The sequence below is a fragment of the Argiope bruennichi genome, chromosome 10 (assembly GCF_947563725.1).
Source record: "Argiope bruennichi chromosome 10, qqArgBrue1.1, whole genome shotgun sequence".
NCBI classification, from domain to species: Eukaryota; Metazoa; Arthropoda; class Arachnida; order Araneae; family Araneidae; genus Argiope; species Argiope bruennichi.
In genome coordinates, this window is record NC_079160.1 from 99418997 (window position 1) to 99445858 (window position 26862).

General features: G+C 30.2%; 2 protein-coding genes across 5 annotated transcripts in view; one reads left to right on the top strand and one right to left on the bottom strand.

Annotated features, from left to right (window-relative positions):
• LOC129988517 (uncharacterized) overlaps positions 1–3431 on the bottom strand; it is a 15955-nt gene extending 12524 nt beyond the window's left edge. For both annotated transcript variants that reach the window (XM_056096764.1, XM_056096763.1), the window contains exons 1-2: positions 3299–3431; positions 2413–2445 (exon numbers count right to left, since the gene is read on the bottom strand). In XM_056096764.1, the coding sequence (XP_055952739.1) occupies positions 2413–2445; positions 3299–3368 (103 nt within the window). In that variant the 5' untranslated portion in view covers positions 3369–3431. The remainder of the gene's footprint in view (positions 1–2412; positions 2446–3298) is intronic.
• Positions 1–25198, top strand: part of LOC129988515 (sodium-dependent glucose transporter 1A-like) — a 26267-nt gene extending 1069 nt beyond the window's left edge. Inside the window, exons 2-6 of one of the 3 annotated variants that reach the window (XM_056096761.1) lie at positions 6688–6747; positions 12141–12250; positions 12383–12509; positions 16794–16955; positions 23115–25198. In XM_056096761.1, the coding sequence (XP_055952736.1) occupies positions 12179–12250; positions 12383–12509; positions 16794–16955; positions 23115–24136 (1383 nt within the window). In that variant the 5' untranslated portion in view covers positions 6688–6747; positions 12141–12178 and the 3' untranslated portion in view covers positions 24137–25198. Of the gene's footprint in view, positions 1–6645; positions 6748–12140; positions 12251–12382; positions 12510–16793; positions 16956–23114 lie in introns of those variants that run through there. The other 2 variants (XM_056096760.1, XM_056096762.1) reach the window with 2 other exon arrangements.
• Positions 25199–26862: the final 1664 nt, after the last annotated feature.

Genomic DNA, 26862 nt, shown 5'->3' on the forward strand with positions numbered 1-26862 from the left:
TGCGGATATCTGAAATTTTGATATAAAGATCACGAACCAAATTTCATGCCTGTTGCTTATTGTATTTTTTTAGATATCATGTCTCTAGTCCAACAGACATAATTCCAAAATCAGTTTTTCGAAATTTTGAAATGTCGGAATTTATTTTTGACAGTCACAATGTTTCCGCTTTGTTTATTTCTTTTACAGAAAGTAAAATTCAAGAAAGTTTTTCCTTGATACTTTTCCTTTGATACTTTAGCTTTCCCTTGATACTTTACGTTTTACATGTTTTACACTTTACGTTTAAAACATGTGTATATAATAATTACCTTTAATATATCTATGTATAATAATTACGTTTAATATATCTATATATAATAATTACGTTTAATATGTGTTTAATGTTTTCATCATTTTTTATAAATAATATCGCATCAATTAGCCAAACGAACACGTGGCACTAATTTTATTCGCTTTATAAAGGGGAATATGCCATTTTGATATTTCTGAGTTAGAAAATGATTTTGAAAATCCAGATTAGCTCAGGATCACCAGATATATTTAGTATTATTAAAATAAAGCTACAAATATAGATTCATGTGATTCAAAGTACTTATACGTAATACAAAGTTACTTATAGCACAGAAACTGTCAATATATTTTTCTAATTAAGAAAACATGTACCTATACATATGTACATATTAGACACGCAATAACAAAATATAACCTGAACATTTTTTTGAATATACTAGATTCTTTTACTGCCCTTTTTAATGTATTTTTAATTTGTATATTCTAAAAAACTAATCTATTACTATCGATTCTGTTTTCAGTGGTAACATCTTTTTGTATCAAAAATGTACTGCTAAAAGCATTTGCAAGCCTTATCGCTTATAGAACTATAGCTTTCAAAGAAAAATTCACTAAAAGAACGCAAAAATTGTATTTTTGATAATGGGTCATGATGGAAACATTCTTCTTACTTAATATAGTATCGCTGAAAGTACTGCAGTTTTCGTGGAAAAATTCAATGAGAGAATGTTAAAAAGAAAGTAGTTTTAAAAATTAAATTTTATGGAACACTTTTTTCCTTTCTGCTACTGGTGAAGAATGTATTGCGCATGGTTTTGCTATATTTATAGAGCCCAAGTTATATATCCTGAACAACAAAACTTATATTTTAAGTATAGTTTATAGGTGGTTCTTAATAGTGGAGTGACCCCCTGGGAGGCACCTCGAAATGAGGATGAGATGCTTCCGGCATGGTGGTTTGATCTCGCCAACTTGGAGGGTACACGGAAAGGTGGAGTTCTGGTTCCTCCTATCGATGACAGGACATACTTCCTTAGGGAATTGTTGTACCGTGTCCGGTGATGGCCCTTAGGACTCAACCACAGTTCCCGCCAATATTGCTGTTGCGGCGGTGCGGTAATTCATTATTTATTATCCGTGTACCTTCGGGAGGGTCGGAGAGTTAGTGATATGACTTAATAGTGGAGTGGTCTACTGGAGGACACCTCAAAAATGGAGTGAGGGTTTGCTGCTTGATTCATGCTATCCTGGTGGGTATAATAACGGTGTGGGATCAAGTCGTGCCCTTCCAATATCGGAACTGCTTCCTATGGGAGGGGTAGGATCGATGTTGGGGATATTCACTAAGAATCAACCATAGTTTCCACCTACGCCATCTCCCAGTTTCGATCATTCAACTTAACTCTACGTCTTCGGGTGTGTCAGGGTAGTTCAAATATATTTTCCAAGTGGAATCATGTTTTTCATTTTTGAAGCAAACGAGAATACATATGCAACCAAAGTTGTCGATATTATTCATGTATTTATCAGGCATTATGCTCTAAATATATTTGCTTGCTAAAAAACAGGCGAAAATCTTTGTAGTAAACCTTTAACATGTCTGTAATTTCAAATTTCGCCAAGACTGATACGACAGTACTGAGTGATTTAATGATGTAATATTTGATTGAAATTGAAATCTGACAGTTGCTGTCTGAACAGCTAGAGGTTGACAGGAGAATCACTTGAAGAAAATAACATTGCAGAAGATATCATTCAAGAACAGAAATATGGTAATATTATCATTTTAGAGGTAATTTGGATCTAAATGTAACATAGTGGTAAAATTGAAATAAATTTTGCATTGATTATACTATTTTTCGAAAAAGTGACTTGTATAGATACATATCATCCATATGTAAAATATAACATCAACCTATAAAGGAGTTCTAAAAGTTCCCATTTTCAATAATTTATATCCATAATTTTCTAAATTAGAAAAAGAATTCCTGTAATTATATCAAAATATTTAAATTAAGCCTAAAGTATCTTTTATTTTGAGCTAGTTTAGTGAAATTATAAAGATAGTAAAATGTCATACAGTTGCTGAAACTGATACAAAAGTAACTTTATACTTACACTGAATATATCTGAGAATTTCATCATTTCTTCCTGAAAAAAAATGAATTTAAACTAAAATTCTCATTAAGTTTCTTTATAAATATATAAAATAAAGGAGGTTAATACAGAATATTTTATAAATCATTTAATCTCGAATATGATTGGTGCATAGTTTGGAATGCTATTAACGAGATTTCTAAATTTAAAGAATATTTGAATCTATGATTTGAAACATCGTACATTGAATGATAATGTCTCTTCGTATAAACTACCCATCAAGTTTCTTTATAAATACAGAAAATAAAGGAAGTTAATGTAGAATATTTTATAAATCATTTAATCTCGAATATGATTGGTGCATAGTTTGGAATGCTATTAACTAGATTTCTAAATTTAAAGAATATTTGAATCCGTGATTTGAATCATCGTACATTGAATGATAATGTCTCTTAGGTTCGATTAATCTTCTTTATATTATTCAAAAAAATTTATTCTTAATTTTACTACCATGAATAATTACTATAATGAAGGAAGTTGCTACTTTTAATAGAAATAATAAGGTAATTTATTAATAATTAATTGCTTTTATTATTAAAAGTTAAATAAAAAATGATGGTATGCTAATTCTTAAACTTATTATTACATTAATGAAAAATTAAAAATTAATTCTGCATTCTGCAAATGAATTTTATTATTTAAATCTGAAATTAACAGAAAATATTAAGTAATTTAAAAGGCAAAAACAAATTGGAAGAGCCTTCAAGCGCCTTTTTCGTTTTTGTAAGGATTGAAATAATAATAAATACCTCAAATAAAATGTGTCATCTAATTAGGAGATTAAATAAATTAATATGTAAAAACATTAAAAATATAATTAAAATTTTGTAATATGGGAGAAACTTACTTCCATCAACAAGTATAAATAATAATGGGAAGTAAAATATAACCCGAAAACAACTGATCGCGCCTTTCATATTGGAGCGTTTTTCCACAATGAGGAAAACTTTCCCTGTGTGCTATGATTCAGTCAATGACAGTTAATCTCTGTTAAAGCACCTGCCATGAACAATTATCAAGGGAGAAATTCTGCGTAATCTGATTTCAGCCATCTTACTAGAAACAAAGCAATCTTTAACTGGCAACATCTTTTTTACTTTCCTGTGGACGAAAGGTAAACAAAGAAAGAATTATTATCGTCTGAAATTTCGACCTACGTGTTTCGATAATTTTTCCTTTGACTGAAAAAAAAATATTTATTGGAAAGCAGTTAATATACTTGATATTTCTCGAGGGTTAAAATCTATTCATATATAATATTTTTGACGAAAAAACTTTTTCTTTATATAAAGCCTTTTTTATATTTTAATAATTTTTTTTTTCATCTAAAATCATTATCAACTTTTTTTCTTTAAAAAAAAAGAAATTAAAATTAGGTTATGAACTGAAGCAGACGATTTTTTATAGCTGATAGTTATTAAAAATCGTTTGATAGTTTTTTTAAAATAATTATTAACATTATGGTGTTAGCAGGAATTTGCAGATATTTTTTTAAATCAAATTTTCAATGAAATCCATTCACAAAAAGGTTTTCGTTTATCAGAGTGAAGTGAATATGATGAAAATTAAACGTAACATACTAGAAGAACAAAATTTGGCACATCGTTTTAGTGTTTTATGCATAGATCTAATTAATTAGTGAATTCACATGAATGAATTTGTCGACATTTACCATGCAAACGTATTCTATATGCTTTATACAGATGGCTTAGAAATTCTCATAATATATTTTTAGAATTATATATTTATATAACAGCAAAAATATTATTGTATTAATCTAATCCTTTCTGTGAACACGATAATTCAAAATCACTTTGACCTGGTTGGATGAAATTTGGTATATGAACTTAATACCAAATTTGCAGATTTCTATCGAATATAAGTTTGCATCTATTCAGCGAATATAAATTTAAACGATGATTACAAAACATAGAATGCCAGATGGATAAATTTTGGTGCACAAATTTACCATCTGAAGTGCTCATGCTTATGAAATTTGAAACCAAATCTAACAACGAATTGACCGTCTATCGTTCAATATTTTCACAAGCTTGTAAATGAGATTGCTTGAAAATGTGTTTTATAATTTTAAAATGATCTATGCGTTTCAGAATTTATAGAAAATATACTATCTTGAAAACAATATATTTTTATAATTTCAAACTGGTGTTTCATATCCTTAGCAATAATGTGATTAAAAAAATTCCCATGTAACGTGTGTAAAAAAATTGAAAGAATTACAATTCTTTCATTAGTGTCTTTTTAATAACGGAATTTTTTTTTTAATTAGGGAATTTCTTTACTTTTTATTACTATTCCTGATAAAAGTATGAAGAAACTATTGTAATCGTCGAAAAATTCAAACTCGAGTTTTTGACGAATCTACCAAATTCCCTGTGTTCGAAAACACATGGTATCATGACTGTCTGTCTGTCTATAAACACGATAACTCAAAAATACTTTGAGCTAGATAGATGGAAATTTGCTAAATGGTCTTCAAATCACATTTGCAGATTTCTATCGAATTTTGAATGAAATCGATTTACAGGAATTCTATAAATCTGTCCAAATATAAATGTACATGGTTGCTTAAAAATTTAAAGTTCGATAAATAAAAAGTCAAAATAAATGAAATCTAAAATGCAGATATCTAACGAATTTGAAACCAAATCCATTAAGAAACTGATTGTCTGTCTATCTGAAACTTTACAATTAGGTGAACGCGATAAATAAAAAAATGAAATGATAAATAAATAAAATTTGTATGTGACTCTGTGGCTGTAATTATAATTCTGTGCCGATTTTTAGTTTCGAAGTATTATTAACTGCATGCCAGGGATTAACCGGTAAAACAAATATCTCAAGATCATAGATTCAATAAAAGTGATAAATTCGTGCCAAAGACCAATACTCTAAACTTATTTTAATTATATATCAAACTTTGGTTTCAGTCGGTTGAGAAACAAATGTGCTTAAATACAAATTCAATTTTCGGTATTATTAAAGGCATGCCAGGGATTAATCGCCAAAACAAATCTCTCCAGATCATAGATTCAATAAAAATGATAAATTCCTGCCAAAGACCAATACTCTAAACTTATTTTAATTATATATCAAATTTTGGTTTCAATCGGTTGAGAAACAAACGTGCTTAAATACAAATTCAATTTTCGGTATTATTAAAGGCATGCCAGGGATTAATCGCCAAAACAAATCTCTCCAGATCATAGATTCAATAAAAATGATAAATTCCTGCCAAAGACCAATACTCTACCTTATTTTAATTATATATCAAATTTTGGTTTCAATCGGTTCAGAAACAAACGTGCTTAAATACAAATTCAATTTTCGGTATTATTTACCGCATGCCAGGGATTAATCGCCAAAACAAACCTGCCTCATTATACGATAAATACAGTAAAAATTATAAATTCATGCCAAAGACCAATATTTTAAACTTATTTTAATTATATATCAAATGTTGGTTTCAGTAGGTTGAAAAAAAAATGTGCCTAAATACAAATTCAATTTTCGCTATTATTAACCGCATGCCAGGAATTGATCGCCAATACAAATTCTCTCCCGCTCATGCGATAGTTTCAGTATAAATAATAAATTCGTATCAAAGACCAATATTTTTGGTCTATTATACACCAATGCCATGCAAAGCATTCACAAAAGTTTCAATGCTGGGGGGGGGCAGTAATGCCCTTATTAGGGAGTATGCGAGAAAGTTTTGGACATATCGTTCTCTTTAGTTTAACAGATAACAGAAATACTAAGGAACGACATGTATCTACAAAAATTGAAAACATTTCAAACTATTATAAAAGTGTAAATAACAGATGAATGTGATCAAGTACAGATGGAATTTCATTTCACTTTATACCTAAAGATTTTGACATTATAAAAATTCATTTAATAAAAGGATAATTGAAGATTTACAAATATATCAAATTTCTTAAACCAGCGTCCTAAACACAGCTCTGCGGCAAATGAACCTTATTTACGCCTACTTTGTTCATTCCTTTTATCTTTCCATATGTTTAAAGTGATTTAACGCTCTTAATTCTTCTGGTTGTCTACATTTACGCTGAAGACATCCCTTCGGAAAACCTATTTTTTGAGATAAAAGATAAAAATATCTCTGAACGAAAGGGTTAATGTGTAAAGAGTACGTCTTTTGCCTATAAACTTTTATAAATATTTAACAAAAATGCTTTCTTTCATTGTCAGCAATCTTTAAAAACAAAAATCTTCATCGATGACGCCAGTAAGAATCTTCTAATATTAGATGTAAGTAATATTTTATTTACATATTATAAAATATAGGCTTTAGTTTATTTCTATTTAAGATTTTTGAAAAGAGAAAGTATTGCAATCGTCAAAAAATTCGAACTTGAGATTTTGAAGAATTTCCGAATTTCAGACATCCTCACTCGTTAGACACTTTTTTTGGAATTATATGTCTGTCTGTCTATCTGTCTGAAAACAAACACAATGACTGAAAAACGCCTTTAGCTATGAACACAGGGTCGTCATATCAAATTTGAATAAAATTTATATTCTGTAAAATGTTGGATAAAATGGATTTGGAGGATATCTGTCTGTCCAGCTGTCTGAGTGTAAGGGAACGCGATAACTACGAAACATAATGAGCTTGATGGATAAAATTTGGCACATAGGTTTATCATCTAAAATCTAGATTTTGATGAATTTTTGAGCGAAATCTGTGAAACATTTGATTGTCTCTCGGTCTTCATTTTTTTAAACATACAAACGCGAGAATTGAAGAAATAACAATTTAGGTTAATTAAATTAAATTTGAATTAGCTGGCATTTTCTCAGTTTGTATTTTCTCATGCATGTAAACGCGATGATTTTAGTAAACGAAATTTCGTGATTTTTTTTGTGACTATATTTGAGCCGTTTATTTTGAAAGTTGGGCAAGTCCATTTTTGAAAAAAAAATGGAGATAATGGTAGTTATAGATAAAACTTGTTATGATATTTTTATACTTAAACAATTTAAAGTAAAAAAAAAAAAAATCAGATTCTTAAATTTTGGAGATGGAAGTATTGACATCTGTAACAGTATTGAAAATCTGTTTATTTTGAAAGTGGTGCAAGTCCATCTTAGATTGAAATTATTTTTGATCGAATATATTACTGCAATATTTAGCTCCGGTTGCTGTATGGAGAAGCAAATGTGGCCGTTTGATATCATATCTGAAATCTAGAGCGTTTCTATCTACCGATAATGAAAATCGGTGGTTGTACAGTATTTCATAAATAATAAAAAACATATCTTAATTTTGTGTTTCGATAATAATATGTTTACTTCTAACACCGATTGCTCAGTCCAGTAACAATGAAATATGAATCATTGATAACGAATTTTTCTTGTCAGGACATTCAATTTTGCCGAAAGATCGTGATTTTGGAGTGGTCGAACTGACAATCCGGAAAAGCAATTCCTTTATATTCCCAAAGATTACTATAAAGTAATACGAAATTATCGAAAACATAATAAATGTTTAATACATGAAATGAAACGCGGATATTTATTTTCAACCCAACCTCTGGAAAAAGCGGTTTTAAAAAGAAATAAAAATAGCGATGGAGAAACCATGAATTGTTCAACTATATGTTGGATCAGATTTACAACGGATGCACCATACAAAATGTTCTACAAAACTTCGATCGAAAGAGATTTTGAATTTAAAATTATCGATTTGTCAACATAATGAGGAAGGTAAATAATTCCAAGAAATTTCAGAAATGTAAAATTATCTTTTATGTAATAAAAAAAGGAGATTTATTACATCTGAAAAATACAAGGATATGATGGATTTATTACCATATATACCTCCCCTTCATCATGAATTTTTTAAAATGTTAAATCTTGAATAAAATTCAAATTGATTATACCTACGTATAAACTGAAATATATAATTTTATTAAAATTCTTAATAAAACTGAATTGTTTGTTGTTATGTTATATTTTCTACTAGAATATTCTTGGTTTTGTTTCCCTTTTTATCAAATGAATAAATATTTATAAAAATTTGAATAGTATTTTGTTTTTATTCTTAAAAAAAGGCTGATGCAACTGAAATATTATTTCCCACTTAAATGAATGATTGCAATAATTCTTTAATTTTGAAAGTGAGGCAAGTTCATTTAGTTAAAATGGAACTCTTATTTTTTTCAGTCAGCACTGTAAACACTATTGGATTATAAACTTACATTATCTGGTACCGCAAAATTCAAAATTATATCTATTAATACTTACCAATATTTTTAAATTTATTGAAATGTAAACCTTTAAATATCTCGAAATAGCAAAAAATGGACTTGCCTCATTTTCAAAATAAACTGCCCAATTGTAGATTATCAAACTTTAGTCTCATTTGGTCGAAGAAAGGCATTCAGAATATATATATTGGGTTTTCAGGTAATAGTTTATTAACTGTCCTGTAGTATCGTCGTCGTCAAAACAAACAAACAAACAAACAAACAAACAAACAAAAAAAAAAAAAAAAAAAAAAAAAAAAACCAGCGAAATTCGCAAACTAATAGGCTCTTTCGTAACTACTAGCAATAGTGCTACTAACTAATACATACTACTAATTAACTGCTAACATTTCTAGCTGTTAAACTTCTAATAATAAATAAATTTATTATAATTTCACGTTTAGTTAGATTGAAATATAAGGTAAAAATGAAATCAATGTTCAATAAATTAATTTTCGGGCAGATTAAAAAATATATGTGTTGACGTTATATATAATTCATATGATTTCATATTATTATTAGGTATTTTATTAAACAATTTATTATATTGATTGAAATAACGGATTTCATGATTTAATGATGCCATTTAACTAGTAACAATTATTTGTCTTAACGAAAATTATGTCTAATTTCGTGCTGAATTAAACTTTCTTTGTCCCCAGAATCTTATTATTCATTGGGACATGGTTAAAACGACATCATGCATAATAAAGCATTAACTGAATTTCTTTGTTTATATTCTTATTAAATCGCATGATTCGACGGGAAATTGAAACGCCAGAACAGAAAAATTCTTTCTTTAAGAACTTTTCAAAATTATGCGAATGAGTATTACATTCACGTTTTAAAAGAGAAATCTAACTGACTTTTTCATACATTGCTATATATAAATGCTGCTTAAAATCTGTTATCCAAAATTAATCAAATTACAAATTTTTCATAGAATTTAATTAATTATTAGCTATTTAAAGAATTTAATATATTATTAACTATTTATAGAATTTAATATATTATTAACTATTTATAGAATTTAATATATTATTAACTATTTTTAGAATTTAAATAATTTTTAAATATTTATAGAATTTAAATAATTTTTAAATATTTATAGAATTTAATTAATTATTATTTATAGAATTTAATTAATTTTTAACTTTTTAGAGAATTTATTTAACTATTAAATTCTGAAAATAGTTTGATTAATGGAACGAAGCAATCTTTATTAGTGTTCATAAAATTTAAAAAAAATATCTCAAACTGGTTTTTTTAGCCGATGTTTTGTCACTAATGTTCCTTTTTTTAATATACATTGATACAAGTTTTCTTTACCGGGCTATTTATCTCCAGGCCAGGATAGCCTGATTGGCAAGGCGTTGGACTTGCATCCCTTTGGTTGTGAGTTCGCATCCTGCCGGCCGAAGACTCTCTCTGTGTATGGTGGTTGGCGCACGCATGAATCTATCGTGATCACAAAGTCCTCAATGTTGAGAGTAATACCACTTAGGGGACTGGCTTAGTATATCGTTCTCTGATTCAGGTCTAAATTACGGTCTATGGATGAGTGAATGAAATGCATGAATGAAGTCTGCTCTGTAAAAAGGTTTCTGACACGTGAGTAGCTAAGTCATACTCTTGGCCCTAGTTGGCGGTACTGAAAAAACAAGAGACGCACCCTGGGCTTAAATCGCTGACAGATAGCTGTCGGCGGGCTTGTAAAGTGCCATATGTCACAATAACAACATTTATCTCTGATTTCCATTGTATTTCTTTTTAAAACTTTACTTTTAAAAGCAGCTTTCACCATAGGTAGAAAAACGCGCTTACAAAAAATTGTTCAATATTTGGTAGTTTAATATACTGGCGACCAAAAATAACTGAATATTCACAATAATTTTTGTTAATGACTAGATATTCACAATGATTGAAATGATCATAATAGTTGGTTAACGACTAGAATAATATAAGTGATTAGAATATTCATAATATGTTTATTTAAAGTGAATGAGATCAATGCACGTAAGAAATCTTTGTAAATTTGATCCTTCTATGTTAAATTTCAGAGCACGGCGAAATCGGAACAACGACTATTTTTTGCTTAAGGAAAGGGAGATTACTTATGGAAGAATTTGGCCCAAATTTTGGTAAAGATTTTCAGTTTGAATGGAAGAATATTACACAAAATTTAATTCAGATAAAAACTTTAGAGAGAAGCAAAGAAAGCATTTTGTCACTAATGTTCAAAATTTGATATTTCTCATTGCTCCGAAGTTGTCATTTATTGACCTTTGTCATCGGAATTTTTTAAAAGAATTTTTTGATCAAAGTTTTAAGATAGCACAATTGATTTAAAGTTTTAAATATTGAAAAAAATTGGCAATAAACGACATTCTTAATCAATAACCATCTAATAAAGAGGTCAAAGAGGCCAACACGAGTCAGATATACTATAGTAATTATTTGCCATTTTGAAAAATCGACAAAGTTTAACCAATTCATATCACATTAAAAAGAAATTTATTTTCAGATGTTGTGCATTCTTGATTGCTGCCAAATGTTTACAGAAATGATGAAAAATGTTTGATAAAAGTTTGAAGGTCATATATACTACAGATGTATTTTAAATGAAGATATAGTATAATGTACTATATTACTATTATAAGAAAATGGATATTTTTTTATAATAGTAGTATAGTACAATATAGTATATACATTATAATATTAATTTATGTTATGTGAATTAAAAAGGCTTCTTTCGTGATTAAAAGAGGTAAAACATTTCAATTTATGATTAGTTTCCAGACGCTTAAAACAAATAATAAATTTTAGGTATCATTGACGCTGAAAGTATGATGATGATGATATACAATGCATAATTTTCTAGTAATTTATCAAATTTTTTTTAATACAACCCTTCTAAATAGGATCAATATAATTCAGAACACATAATGCTAAAGAGATAAACGCTAAATTCAGTAAACATACTAAATTCGCGTCAAAAGCTAAGATTTCTTAATAATGTCCGCCAATGTCTTGCAAGGTATTCTCAGGTACGATAAGTTTATTAGATAATATGCGAGAAAGTCTTGAGGAGACCCCCCCCTATTCTTCATAAATACTCTTTAAACTTTCTTGAAATTTTTAAATAGTTAACTATATTATTATTTCGGAATATTTATTTGCATATTTTTAGGATTTCTCGAAGAGTATTCTTAGTTTTTTTGCATATTCTTAGGTTCCGTTAAACCTCTGCTAGATCTCTAATTGCCTGTCCCAGTTTAGAAAATCCCAAAATGGAATTTAGAATTTATGACCATTGTAACATCATGCAAAATAACCATTATATTCCTTATCAGATATACGATTTATTGTTTACTTGCTAATTGTTTTTTTCAGCACAAACCTGGAACAAGTCCTAGACTTCTTGTCTGAAAATGACGAGGTTATCATCAAAGGCGCTTAGGATCATCAAAACATGCAATCTGTACGCCAGTTGCGTATCTTCAGTGAGTATTACATAGGTTCCTATTACTAAATATCAATTTAAATGTAAATGTTTTAGAGTGAGTTATTTTGTCGGATCATTTCTTGAGTTGGCAAAGAATTATTTTTCTACAATTCTGCTTCTTTATTTCCAGGGTATTTCAATGGCAGTGGTCGGACCTTGCCTATTGGATTTTCAAGAACTCGTACATACTGACACTGAGCACATAGCAATCATATTTACCTGCCGATCAGCGGGATATTTAGCTGGTTCTCTGCTTGGTGAGAAATAATTAATTAAAATCTTTTTTTCCCAATAAAGATGTTATTCCCTTTCACCTCCTATTAAAAAAGGTTGGGAACCTTGGACAAGGACTTGAATGGCACGGGCGCTCAAATTTTTATTTTAAGAATTTCGCACATAAGCATTCTGTGCTTTATAGCATAGTAAAGTGAACTGGAGCATGTGCATTAATTTCATGCCATTGGCGGATGACAGTTAAGAAAAAGTACATTAGGTAGCGATCCGGTTTTGGCGATTAATCACTAGTAAATAGTTAATACAAAAATACCAGAAAACAGAAAATGTATGAATAATATAATTTGAAGTCATAACATAATATATTACAGTTATTGAAATCATTGTGGGAAATCATGCAAGGGAAAGTACAGACTGACAGACAGTCAATGCGTTGACAGATTTAATTCAAAATTTGATAATTTGATTATGACCTACTCATTAAATGTTAAATCTTTGAACGAAATTTCAATTATCTAAATTGTTACGCTTTTTAATTATCGCTTTTACAAGCATACAAAAGCACAGACCAATAGTTTATTTATCTGTAGTTGAATTTAATTCAAAGTTTGACCGCATTTACATTTTTGATGCTAAAAATGTGTACCAAATTTTATTTATTTAGATCTAAACGGTTTTCTGTTATCGTGAAAACTAGTGCCCGGGCAGTCGGACAAACATATTTCCCTCTTAATGAATTTTTTCAAATTTGGTAAATATATACAAATGTGATGCAAAGTCCATACACTAAATTTTATCCTATTAGATAAAAGCGTTTTTGAGTTATCGTATTTTTCAGACAAATAGATTTAATTCCAAGAATGTGTTCTTGCACTTAGGGAGGTCTGAAGCATGGAAATTTGTCAAAATCTCGAATTTCACTTTTTTGACAGATGCCTTTCATTTCTGTTCTTGGTATAAAAGAAAGTAAAAATTAGAAAATGAACAACATAGAAGTACAGCATCTGTGAAACCCTTTCAGAACAAACGTGTTCACCCTTTAACTTTCTGGCGCTTGCATCTCGGAAGAGGAAGTATTGTTATTCTTAAAGGTTTGATTTTGGGAGTTTGAAGAATCTGCATATTTTAGATCTGCCTGAGTCAGTAAAGCACATTTTTGAAATTGTGTCTGTCTGCCAGTTAACATTACACTCAAAAATGCATTGAGTTAGACAGAAGAAATTTGGTATAGGGTCTTTACACCAAATTTCTATCAAATTTTGAAAAAATCCATTTAGAGGAAGTCTGCCTACTCAGCTGTTCGAGTGGTAGGGAACAGGATAAGTATAAAACGCAAAGGGCAAGATTGTTAAAATTTGGTACACAGGTTTTCATTTAAAATACAGACTCTTATCAAATTTTGAACCACATTTTTCAAAGAATTGACCGTATGTTGATCTGTTTTTTCTTATGCATATAAACGCGAAAGCCCACGTCCTGGCATAGGGGTAGCGATTCGTCCCCGTGATCTGGACGTCTTGTGTTCGAGTTTCGGTTCGGGCATGATTTTTCCTCATCTCTGTTCTATCGGTGAGGTGTGTGAATGTCCCCCTTGTAAAAAGGGGTTGTGCAAGCGAATGTGTGTGAGTTTCATCTTCATAGGAGCTAGAAGTCAGACTTCTGCCCTCGGGTGCTCACGGGTCTTTACCCTCAGAAGTTACTGCACCCCCTTTCCGTGGTAACGCGGTCACGACATCATCATCATCAGCTCAGAAAAACAGGGACTTAAATCAATGAAATTTGGTATGTAATGACTACAATTTCAATTATATGGGAAATTTTGGTTTTAATCAATCGGAAAAAAAGCTTCCAAAATATTATTTTCATTCATTTTAAAAATGCTAGATTCAAGCCAAATAACTGTATTTTGCAGCTATTATTTGCAAATATCATGCAAGTATTTCGCAGCCTTATTCAAAGTTCCCAGTTTTATACGGAAGGAGGGAAAAAGAACTTTATTGGGGAGTATGCTGGAATATTTTGGAGATATTACCTACGCTGGAATTTTGCGTGGACAAGTTAAAATGATGATGATAGAAAGAAGATAATAGCCTTGAACTGTTTTTCGCCAATACCATGCAAGTCTTTCGCAGCCTTACCCAAGGTCCTCAGTTTTATACGGAAGGAGGGACAAAGAACTTTACTGGGGAGTATACTGGAAAATTTCGGAGATATAACTTACACTGGATTTTTGTGAGGATAAGTTAACATGACGATGAGGTAGATAGAAGAATTTTGGCATCTTTACAAAAAAACTGCCAATTTGTAATTATTTTTGATGGAGCAGCTTGTTAAATGGAAATATAAGCTCTTGTAGATACTAACATTAAAAATGGAAACGGTGTAGATAGAATAAATTCAGAACATAGTTTTATCACCAGAATTCTGCATGCATATAAAATTTTTGGGCAAAATGTGATTTCGATATGATATGTCAATTAAGAAGAATATAAGTAATATAGCTCAAAAATGAAAAAAAAAAAATGATATGCCAGAATTTTTGTACGTGATTTGTACATTTGTATTGTAGATCAATCGGAAAATTTGGATTAAGGTGGTGAGTGGGAAAAATACTATTTCAATACAAGACATATATGTACATGCACAATGTATAAGTGAATATTCCCTTCACTATTTAAAGAAATAAAAAAATGTATAAACAACGTCTAAGAAAGTAACTTTGTATCGTGGTAAGTACATGCAATAGTCAAGAGTGAACATTTCGGTTGGTTGATAAATGTTTTAATGGTACAAAATATTCCTTTCAATTTAATGTGTGCAATCCTCGAAATTACGATTATTATTGTCACGTAGGTACTTTAGTGTGGGACGCAATGACACACACAAGAAGTAGAGCTAAACCAATTTATTAACTCAACTCTGAACATCAGAACACAGTGACTGATAGATCTTCTGCTTTTATACTAGCATGGAAAGTTCCAGAATACTTTTCTGGAGACAGTAAGAAAACTCCAGAAGACTTATCTGATAAACTAAGGCGTTGAATCGAAGTGAGCAGTGGACTGTACTTTTGTTTAAACTTCTTTATTTACACTATATACACTCCTTTTGCGATGAGTATTTCATATAAATACATGGCTGATTGCGGGTGGCTTTGTTAAGCCTTACAAACTGAAGTTGTTTACAGCTTCTGCGGGGGCTGAGGAGCCGATGCGGGTCAACGTTCTAATGAGTCCCTTAAAGACTCGACCGGAAAGGAGGGTAACGGGGTTCCGTAATTTTAAGATTGCCAATTTTGGGGTTAAGCGACATTCGCGTAAACATAAAGAAAGATCCAGATTAAAGGAGAACATAAAATCAAGTAGTTAAATATTTACACAGACTGTGAATCGCATTGTCTCTATCGGGAACCGAACTGACGATCTCTTGATTATGAGACCAGTGCTATGACCATTCGGCTATGGAGCGTCGACTGCATCTTTTCAATGCTGCAATATTACATGGTGACCATAAAATAGTTTTCCCTGTTTGGATATGTTGTTTGAAGTACTGAATGGAATGAAATTAATTTTCATATGCAAACTATAGAAGATATGGGAATTAGAATTCTGCAAAAAAATTAGTACTGTTCGTCAACGGATTCTGCGACAACCACATTTCGACGACTCCATCTCATTAAAGGGTGAGACGCGGAACGATGAGTGCATTTCCGGTATTCCCTTTGACAGTTTTCCCCTATTAGATACTAATAAAGTAAACATCACCTCCTTTCATCTTTCCTTTCACCCCTATTTTAACGAATTGAACCCATCCTAACGCATGCGCAAAAACGCGGAAGGTTTTACAATCCGTTGCTGAACAGTACTAGTAATTATCAATTAGAGAGATTCACACGCGGTTTTAAATAAAACGGGCCACCATGAGCCCACTGAAAATTGGATAGTGCAATTTTATTAATGTTCGAGTGATAAATGCTGCACATGAATAAATTAAATTTCTGACATGCATTATGAAATTCACAGAAAATAATCTTTTATCAATAAACTTTAGGAGTTCCTGGGTTATATTTTCAATGTGTTGATCTTCCCCAATGGGCAAGAAATTGTATCGGCGACTCTTATAGAATTAGAAAAAAAATCTTTCTTTGTGCAATTCATTTTCTCATGTTTTCCACAAAATGATTATGAAATATGACTTTATTCCATTCATCAGTTTTGATTGCAAATTCCATCAAATAACACAAGTTATTTCTTGACAATTCTAACACATTTTGATTCAATATAAAATCATCACTTTATCTCTTTCAGGTGGTGCGTTATTCGATCTTACAGAAAAGAAACAGTTTTTGATGACTGTTTTCAATTTTCTCATTTCTATCAGCATGTTTGCTGTCCCTTGGTCCAGGACGGTAGGAATGCTGGCAGGATGGTTGGTTTTGAGTGGATTTTCCATGGGTGCTCTAGATACAGGTAAGATGGAATATTTTGAGGAGTGCGCACAAAATTAGAAATTCTGCATTTTTAAACTTGGAAGTGTTATTTTCTGCAAGTAATGAGAACAACTGATTAATCACACTTGCTGCTTTTTTTAGGATTTGGAACAGATTGTTGGAAAATTAGGAGAGAAAATTGCCATCTATTATCTTTTTTAAGTTAACTTCTATCTAGACATTTTCTTTTTCAACTAATTACAGTACAAAGTTGGAAAGTGGACAATTTTTAATTTTTCTTATTATGTGGTGTTTTATCATAGGTGGTGTTATTCTCACGTCATTTCTTGTTGTGATTTCTACGTACCTGTTGAATTTTCCCCAATAACACTTGATTTGAGTTCTGCTGACATTTATTTATGGGATTGCTTATGTTCTTCCTTTCATAACACATATCCTTTAGACAAACAGATATTTGCCGATGAATTCCAGAAATCTGTCTTGATGTCTTATGGAAGGAATTTAACTGAACTCTAAAGAAATCATAAGCTGGATTGCATGTTACAAGTTTTATTGAAAGAATACAATTTTGTATACTTTTTGAAAGTGTTCATTTTGAAAAAAAATTTTTTAGAGCTCAGTTAATGCTTTATTTTACCATTTTTCAAAGTAATGGAAGTTAATAAATGCATCATTATGTAGATGCAATATGTTCCATCTTTTAATAACCTTTTGAGATATGCATATTATCCCCCTTCCAAAAAAAAAAAAAAGATATCTAAAGATTCACTTAGACACCAGTTTATGGTATGGAAAAATGACCCATGACAATATATTTAGCTTTTAATATCCCCTCAAATTTTAGAGATAAAAAATGAAACTTTGTGAGCTTATAGAAGAATTTGCAAAAAACATTTTACTCCCTGACAAGTTTTAGCTTTGGCGGTTGTGAAAAAATGTAATTTTTCTTACTTTTTATTCTCAAGCAATATAAAAGCCAAAATATTATCACACATTTGAGTGCTTTATTTGATAAAATGATTGCAATTACAAGTATAAACCTAATTGCAGTACTTTAGGAAGTAATGAAATAAACGTTTATCCCGCATATATATGTATATGCAATGATATTTTTAAATCTATTTTAAATCTTGATTAATTTCTTAATTTAGCGCGTGTTAACTTCATTTTTAAATATTATCTTGTTTCCTGATCCAATTCCCACTTTTTTTATTTAATTATTTCTAACACTTGCTTAACTGCATTGATGACTCCGTCATTCCCACATCAGGAACGAAGTGATAAAAATCTTTAGCAATTACACATGCCTTTCAAAGAAACCTAAGATTGCCTTGGCTAAGTCGACAGGTGGTAAAGATATCCTTATCAAAATCTCATAGTAAAATCATTGAAGGGAAAAATTTCTGTCACTTTACAGCAATGTAAGTCGACGTCTTTTTATCATTGCATATTTCTCATGTAAAACAATTTCGAAAGTTTCTTTTGTGTCACGCATCTGCGAAATTATATTTACAAATTTATATATAAATTTGTAAGCATAATTTTGTAAAGGTGAGTGTTAGGAATTTTTATCTCTTCGCCAGGAGCGTGAGAAATTGCTACAGTCCTTAGTTTTTTTTTTGGAGCTTTTGTTAGAAATAATTAAATAAAAAAAGTGATAATTGGATCAGGAAATAAGAGAACATTTTAGTTAAAGTGGATTAATTTAAGATAAAAATTAGACAATTGATTAAGATCTAAATTAGATTTAAAAATATCATTACAAATGTATGTACGGTATATGAAATCTCCACATGCGAGCTGTGAAAGAAAGTAAAAAATTATTATCATAAATCTTACTAGGAATGAACGTTGGGAAAGCAATTTTCAGCACATTAGAACACAGTACACAGAAGAACACAGGACGCAGCAGATATACGATACAAATAAAGCAAAGTTATACATTTCATCTGGCGAAAGTAATGCCGGGTTTACTCTCGGCAGTTATAAGACTGCAAGTAAGCAGCGCATGCGTAGAAAGGGACTGATTTATGTTTGCCACAACTTCAGAAGATGGATTCAGGCATTCTATGCTTGGCTATAAATTGGCGTTTTGGAGTCCCGGAATTTTTCTTTTTCACTGCGTATCATATTAAAATGATGGATATTTACACAGAGAAACATGGTAAAATAAAAAAGGTCAACATATCTAAATTTGGAAAACTGTAGGAAAAAAGTGGCAAATAAAATGAAAAAAAGAACACAACCTAGCAGCAGAAAGAGCACAAAAATGTCGGAATCAATCTATGGTAAGTGCCAAATTCTACAAACGCATGCGCAGTAAGAAAAAATACAGTACACCGACTTGTAGTTCTCCCGTCTGGACAATTACTTGCCATCGACCAAACAGCATTTTTCAGCCTTTCTGCGCATGCGCTTCCTACTTGCCGTTTTATAACTGGCCGAATATAAACCCGTCATAAATTTGACTTACAGTTGGTATTAAAAGAATCGTTTCCAGAATAGGTGAAAAATTATTCTTTTCAATTAGAGAGTTACTGAACGAAAGTGAAATATCTGGATATTTTTGGTAATCCATCCCTGTTAGTGTCCAAGCATTATTATAAATATTTGGAACTTGTATCACTTCTTGAGAAATTTCATTCTGCCTCTTCAAGTTCTTTAAGTCCTCTTGTTTCACTACCCACTATGTAATCTGGCCGGCAAGAACTTTTTTTTCCTTTCCCAGTTCGAAAGAGCTACTTCAACTTGTTCTGTCAATCTTTTTTTGTTCTTGTTGAATAAAATAAATATACTCTTGTTCTTGTTAAAAATGGCGTAGCGTTTCTTTAAGCTCTGAACATTTTAAGTGGAGGAATCATCTTGCACCCCCACAATCCCATTTTTAAAAATATTTGCTGACTTTTATAGTAATGCTTCCTTTATTGTATTCGTGTTGTATACTCATGCGATTTCTTTTTTATCCGATAAGAATTTTCGATGATGTGCTTTTATTTGTAGATGGTTCATATATTTGTGATATCTTCTACTTCATTTCAAAGTTTATACATAAGTTTTTTTGAGATAGCTTGCATGGTATGGGGGAAAAAAGCATTAGATTCTGCTTCCTTAAAAATTCTGAAGTTGTTTGAAGAAGAAATAAACGCAAACTATCACATCTCAAAGAAAAAAAAATGGTTGATTATTTCATGCTGTTTAATCGATATTAGTACAGAAGTAATCTTGAATTTATATTCACTTTAAAAGAAAATGAGTCATTTTAATCACCAGTAAATAACTTTGAGAAAACTTATAATATTGAAAGAGATGAAGAGCTATTTTCCCATCACCAAAGAATAAAGTATATCTTTACAGAAGTGTTAATAGCTAATTTTTTCTTAAGTTTTTAAAATTAACCAATTACTGTTTATAAGTATTCATCAAAAATTGCAGATTATGCACTTTTAGTAACATTTTGTTGTTATGAAATTCACAATTTTGATGACATTTCTAAATTTGCTGTTATTATTTTAGCATCTTGCATATTTTACTGAAAATGATAGAAAATATTTTATGTTATCTAGTTAGAAAATTATGTTCTTTTCTCATAATTTATTTACAAACAGAAATGATTTTCGAATCCTTTATGATACGAAATTAAAACCTTTCAAATTTTATTAATATAATATTTCAATAAATAAATATTTTTAATTCCCTTAGTGATGTAAGAAAACTTAAATAATATATCATAAAAAGACTTTTTAGAAGTTATTTTTAATAGTTTTATGTTAATCGAAATGAAATTGAATACAGAATTAAAAGTCATGTCATATCTATGTAGTTTCGTGACGTTAAGAAATATAAATAAAGGGCTCAAATATTGTGACAAATTTATACAATGATATTTTACTATTCTTCGGCATCTACCTCGTCCCTGAGTGTATTTTTCAGATTTTTTTATAATTATTATTGTTTACTTTTTTATTTTCTTGAATTTCTTTTGCCGTTGCTTAATTCGGAAACACTGTAGGATTTTATTGGAGAATGCATTTTTCAATTTAGAGCAAACCCTTATTCAAGTCACAAAACGTTCATAATTTTAGTCTCAAATACATCTGCCAATTTTACAAATGATTCCATGAAACTTTTCACGGTGTTTTTAGTATGGTATATTATACATTTTTTCAATTGGACTTTTTGGCCTAACTCCTTTATTTTTAATTATATTTTGTAACATTTATCTTTTTGCTGGGGCGCTATTACATATCTCAATAAATTCATTATAGTAACTTTACGTTTAACATGTTACTGTTTTGGCTATAAAAGTCTCCATTTTGAATTTAAAAGGTTTACACGGATTTTACCGATCTCCTTGTATACAGAGTGATTCTACGATCATGGACCAAATTTGGAGGTATATTTGAGTGTACTAAAATGTATTTTTTGTATAGGATTGTAGGGTCTAAAATAAAAAGTTCAAGCACAAGCGCAAAAAAAAAAAAAAAAAAAAAAACACAGTTGAGAAAAAAAATATGTTTATTTACAAAATCAACGCAAAGTGTTTTTTTTGCAGCAATGTAGTATATTTACAATTAATTTTCAAAATTGCCAACACTAACAGTAATGAGAACTACAGTGACGACTTGTTGGTTCGAAATTACTTGGAATTACTTTCGAATTTTATGGCATAACATATTGGATTTGGTGGACCAGTCCGACTGCCAACCCATTCGCCAGATTTATCGGTGAACCCGTTCGCCAGATTTTTATTCGGTGTATTTCTTTTTATGAGAGAATCTTCTTCTTGTGCACAGCTAACTACCCTTCTACCACTGAAAGAAACAGTATCGACAGGATTAGTTCAGACCGACTGTTATCTTTAGCATAACCCGTCCATAACACTGGTCGATTCACCAAACATTTATTGACATCCTCTTCGAGGCAATTGGCCCCCAGCCACAAAGTGCTCAATCACTGACCTCTCTCCTCATCTTTTCTATCTTCCTGTTAAACAAGGAGCAGGCCATCTCTTACAGAAAATTTTCTGGAAATTCTCAATATTTTCCCACATTCTCGTTCCACAATAATAGAAATCCAAAGACTTTGTGATGGTAACTTCATAAGCCAGATAACAACCTCCGGACACAAGTGTATACATCTGGCTAGTGGCTTTGTTACTCGGCTATGAACCCTAACATTGCGAGTTCGAACCTAAACCTTGCACATTGGTGACCAGGGTTCTGAATAACTGCATCCTGCGTTCAGCTGTTGTGGCTCCATTTACCGGCAGCAGCCATGCTCGCAATCGCCCGCCATAACACCTGCCACGATAATTACGTTTGTCGCTTGCCATAACTGGCGCAATAAACTCCACCGACTCACTGGTGGAGGAGTATTGTGGTGGTAACTTCATAAGCCAAATAACAACCTATGGAAAGGAGTGTACATTTTTGTCTAGTGGCTTTGTTACTCGGCTATGAACCCTAACCTTGCGAGTTCGAACCTCAAACTGGCACAACTTTAAAACTATCAAATAGTTGGTAAAAAAAAAAAACTGACGATTTTTAACATCATGTCCTTCATTGTTTTAAGATTATCTATTGCCATCAGAACTGTACTTAAGTCATCCTTTTCAACTTTCAGATTCTTTATTAATTCTGTGATTTCTACGTATTCCTTTAAATAATTTTAAACAGAACCAATGCCTCCACAGATGCATTTATTTTCCTGCATTCTTCCAAATATTTAGAAATGTGATGGAAATTTTATGGAGGAATCATATTCACAAGACTCCCGTCGACTCAGTGAAGAATCTCATTGCACGACTATTTACCGCGACTGCAGGAGCGCGCGAAATGTCTGCCATTTTTCGCCAAGTGTATCGCCAATTCCTTTTACGATTTAGTAAGCATATATTACTTTTGTTGGTCGCAATTTTGAATATTTATTGTGAATACTGTATTATTGTAAGGAAGCACTTTGTGTTAATTTTATAAACAAACACATTTTTTGCGTTCCTGCCTTAACAAGTCATTTCAGACATTACATTATTACACAAAAATACATGTTTTAGTACCCTCAATTAACCCTCCAAGTTTGCCCCATGATCGTAAATTCATCATATATATATATAATATATTAATCTGGTATTTGAAAAGTCGAAATATTCATTTATTAATAAAAGTTTATTTTCTCTTAGGTTTAAATGTGTGCTGTCTCAATCTATGGGGTAAAGAAAGCGGACCTTTTTACCAAGCTCTCCACTTCACGTACAGCTTCGGAAGTCTTTTGGCACCTCTTATAGTGGCACCTTTCCTCGGAGATTACCATCATGAATCACTTATCAATGGCACATCATCATTTCTGAACGAAACTTCAGTGGAATTCAGCAGTAATTTCAACAATATCAGCACAAATTTCAACAATACCAGTAATTTGCATGGTTCTGAAATTCCATCTCTAACGTATGCTTACCTAATTATGGGAGGATATTCGCTTGTAGTTGCGGTTTCTTTTCTGGCTGTGTGCATTATCGCGCCATTAGATGTCGGCATTAGCAAAAATGAAACGACCGAAAGTAAACAAACAAACTTTACATTTGTCACTATAGTTGTAATGCTTGCTTTTTCGCTGTTATTTGTAGAAACAGGTACGGAAATAGGCTACGTACAAATGGTTGCCACATATTCAGTAAAAGGTCATCTACACTTGACATCAGTCACTGGCTCATACGTTACATCATCATTCTGGGCAGCTCTTACGATTTCAAGATTTTCCTCCATATTTCTTGCCATTAAATTCAGTAGCTTAGCCGTTATAGTATTCGATCTTATTATATATTTAGCTGGAGCTGTGGTTCTTCAGTTCTTAGCTGCATCTAGAGAATGGGCCCTATGGCTTGCCACAGTTTTGCTTGGATTTGGTGTAGCGTCTTTGTTCGCATCAGTCATAACATGGGTTGAGCGATATATTACCGTTTCTAACAAAATTCTTGGACTGTTCGCGAGTGGCGCTGCGTTTGGTGAAATGGCAATTCCTTATGTCATTGGTTATTTCCTTGAAAAAATTCCGGAGGTCCTTAGTTATGTGGTTACAGCATCGTGTGTCCTTTCAATACTTCTGACAGTAATACTGTATTTAATATTGAGAAATAAGCAAGATAAGTATGTAGAAAAAGAAGGAATTCCTAATGTTGCCTTTGATGCAAATGCAGCAGATTAGGAGATTATTTTCGATGGTTTTCATGCCATATTTCTCAGGGACATAAAAAAACATATTTTTTAATCAAAAAAATCACAAGAGATCTATCTTAGTTAAAGAATTGCTATTATTTGAATTCGAAATTTAAATAAAAGCAGTTATGTAAGTGAAAACCAACCACAATATTATGGGCTTTTTCTGAATGCACTTAAGTGTAATATTTTACTGCAGTATGTACTGTAATACCTTATATTTACGTTACCAGCCGTATCTAAAAATGAATGTAGGGAAGATGTTTTTAAACGGCATAGCTACATTCATACAGGCCATATTACTTTTTGATACAGTTGGATATTTATAATTAGTTATTGCTATAGTGATTGAAATTTAATAATTGATTTTTGGAATGATGTTCAGCATTAAATTAATGTCTCATGTCTTGCTAAATCAATAATAACTTAAAAAGGTATAGAGTTGAGATAGTTCACAATTGCATACTTCTTGCATTTAAATATATTGCAGATCTTTTCGTTTCATATTTTCTTGTGAATTTTCAAAATATTATAAATTGACAAGAAACATTAGAATGAGGATTTGTAATAATAACACATATTTTGCAAATTTTATTGCAAAATATATGTATAAATCTGCAAAATAATAACTTAGAGATAATGTTCTGTTATTTCAATAGGAAACGAATTGGTATCTTTTGAATGATGAGTACAAAACACACGACTTTGAAAAATTTTGAACAAAATTGCCTTATATTGATTTAAGATTTTAAAAATTTGTTTTGTATTTTTTTGTTGTTGTTTGTTTGTATAGTGCAAGAAAACATGATTATCGTATTATTATGTTTGTAATTTTTCAAAAGTGAAAAAACGTTTATGTTTAAAAAAATCAAGTTAAAAAGATCCGTCTAATAAAAAAAGTGTTCATTTGATTTAAACATTCTTATGGATAAATATTTATACTCCACAAGTAATTAACACTTGATGTAAATGCACTTTTAGATTTATATCATTCTCTAGAATTCTTGGTCAACAGAATAATAATTTTTTATTTCAATACAAATTTTGTAAATGCAACCAAATCAGAAGATAACAAACTATTAATATTGAAGTTAAATTTTAATTTGAATTAATAAATTAAAAGTATAGTTAAAAATAAAATTCGTTAACTAAATCCTTTTTTCTCTTTATAAATGGATTAAATATAAAATTATTTATAATATATAAATAATTTTATGAATGAACTTCTAAATTATTCATAAATTATTGAAACAAGACAAAAATGGTAGAGTAGAAATGTAAATCATTATTATGCTATGTATAAATATGAAGTATTATATTTTGACATTGCATAATAATGTATGTTAAATGTATATGTATATTCAACATTTTTGATTTAAAAACTTCATGAATTACAGTGTTTTATCATTAGGAAAAATTTATTTCCATCACATTTGTCTTGAGAATAATAATAAAAAAAAATTAAATTGAATTTCAAATTGTTAGATCTGCTGTTATAAACAAAGTCAATAATTAATATTAGATTTAAGTTTTCTATTTTTTAATATAAATTATATTAATTTTTTTATATATATATTATGTATGTATGTATATTATATATATATTATGTATTTTTTTTATATATATTATTAAGATGTATATAACACATATCTTCTGCAAATTGTTCTACAATTAGCCTTTTAAAATGATGCACAAATTTACAAAGAAGGAACTTATAAGACATAGAAAAGGGAGACAGAAATGAAGCATCAAAATTTCGATGACTACAATATTTTATTGTATATTTCCTATGCGAGAAAGTGTAAAAGTTGTGATGATGAAATATAATAAAACTATACAACTATTACTATGGTGTACATATTTACTTTTTGTATACTTCGATTATGAAAAATCATGAAAGTAGTAAATGATTAATTGTGATTAAATCTTTAATTATTACAAGTTACAAATAACAATACTTTCTTTTTATATTAATTATTACAAGTTACAATTAACAATACTTTCTTTATATAATTCACAACAATATGGTAGTAATGTTTAAATATAATAAAATAATACTATTATTTTAATAATGTAGATTACAATATTATCTTTTGATATATTTTATATGTGATAAAGCGTAAAAGTAATAATGATGAAAGGAAATAAAACATCATAAATATTAATACAGCATAAATTACAACCTCTTTTATATACTTCATGGCGAGATTCTATAAAAGTAATTATGATGAAATGTCATGCAATGATACAGATTGCAATAAGTTCTTTTTATATATTTCATATACGAGAAACTATAAATGTAATAATGATGAAATGTAATAAAATGGTACACTTTAATTTCCAAACTTGTCATTAATGTTTCGACATTTTACTATATTCAAAAAGTTTAGAAACTTAATTCTCTGTAGAAAAATGAACACAAATAAAAAATAGATTTCACGTTTCTTTTGCAGTAGAAATATGCATTTTGCTCAGTACAAATATGCATTTTGCTCAGTACAAATCATTTTTCATTTTTAGAACTTGAAAATCGTCACACCATGAATAAATTATTTACCTGAGGGAAAAAAAAATCACATGTTGCAAGATCTGGGGAATAAGATGAAATTGCCGGAATTGTTTTGACAGTTAATTTGATATTAGAAGAGACACTTGAGCCGGTTCCCTATCATAATGAAACTCTCAGGAATTAGTTTTTCTTGCGATGGAAACTTT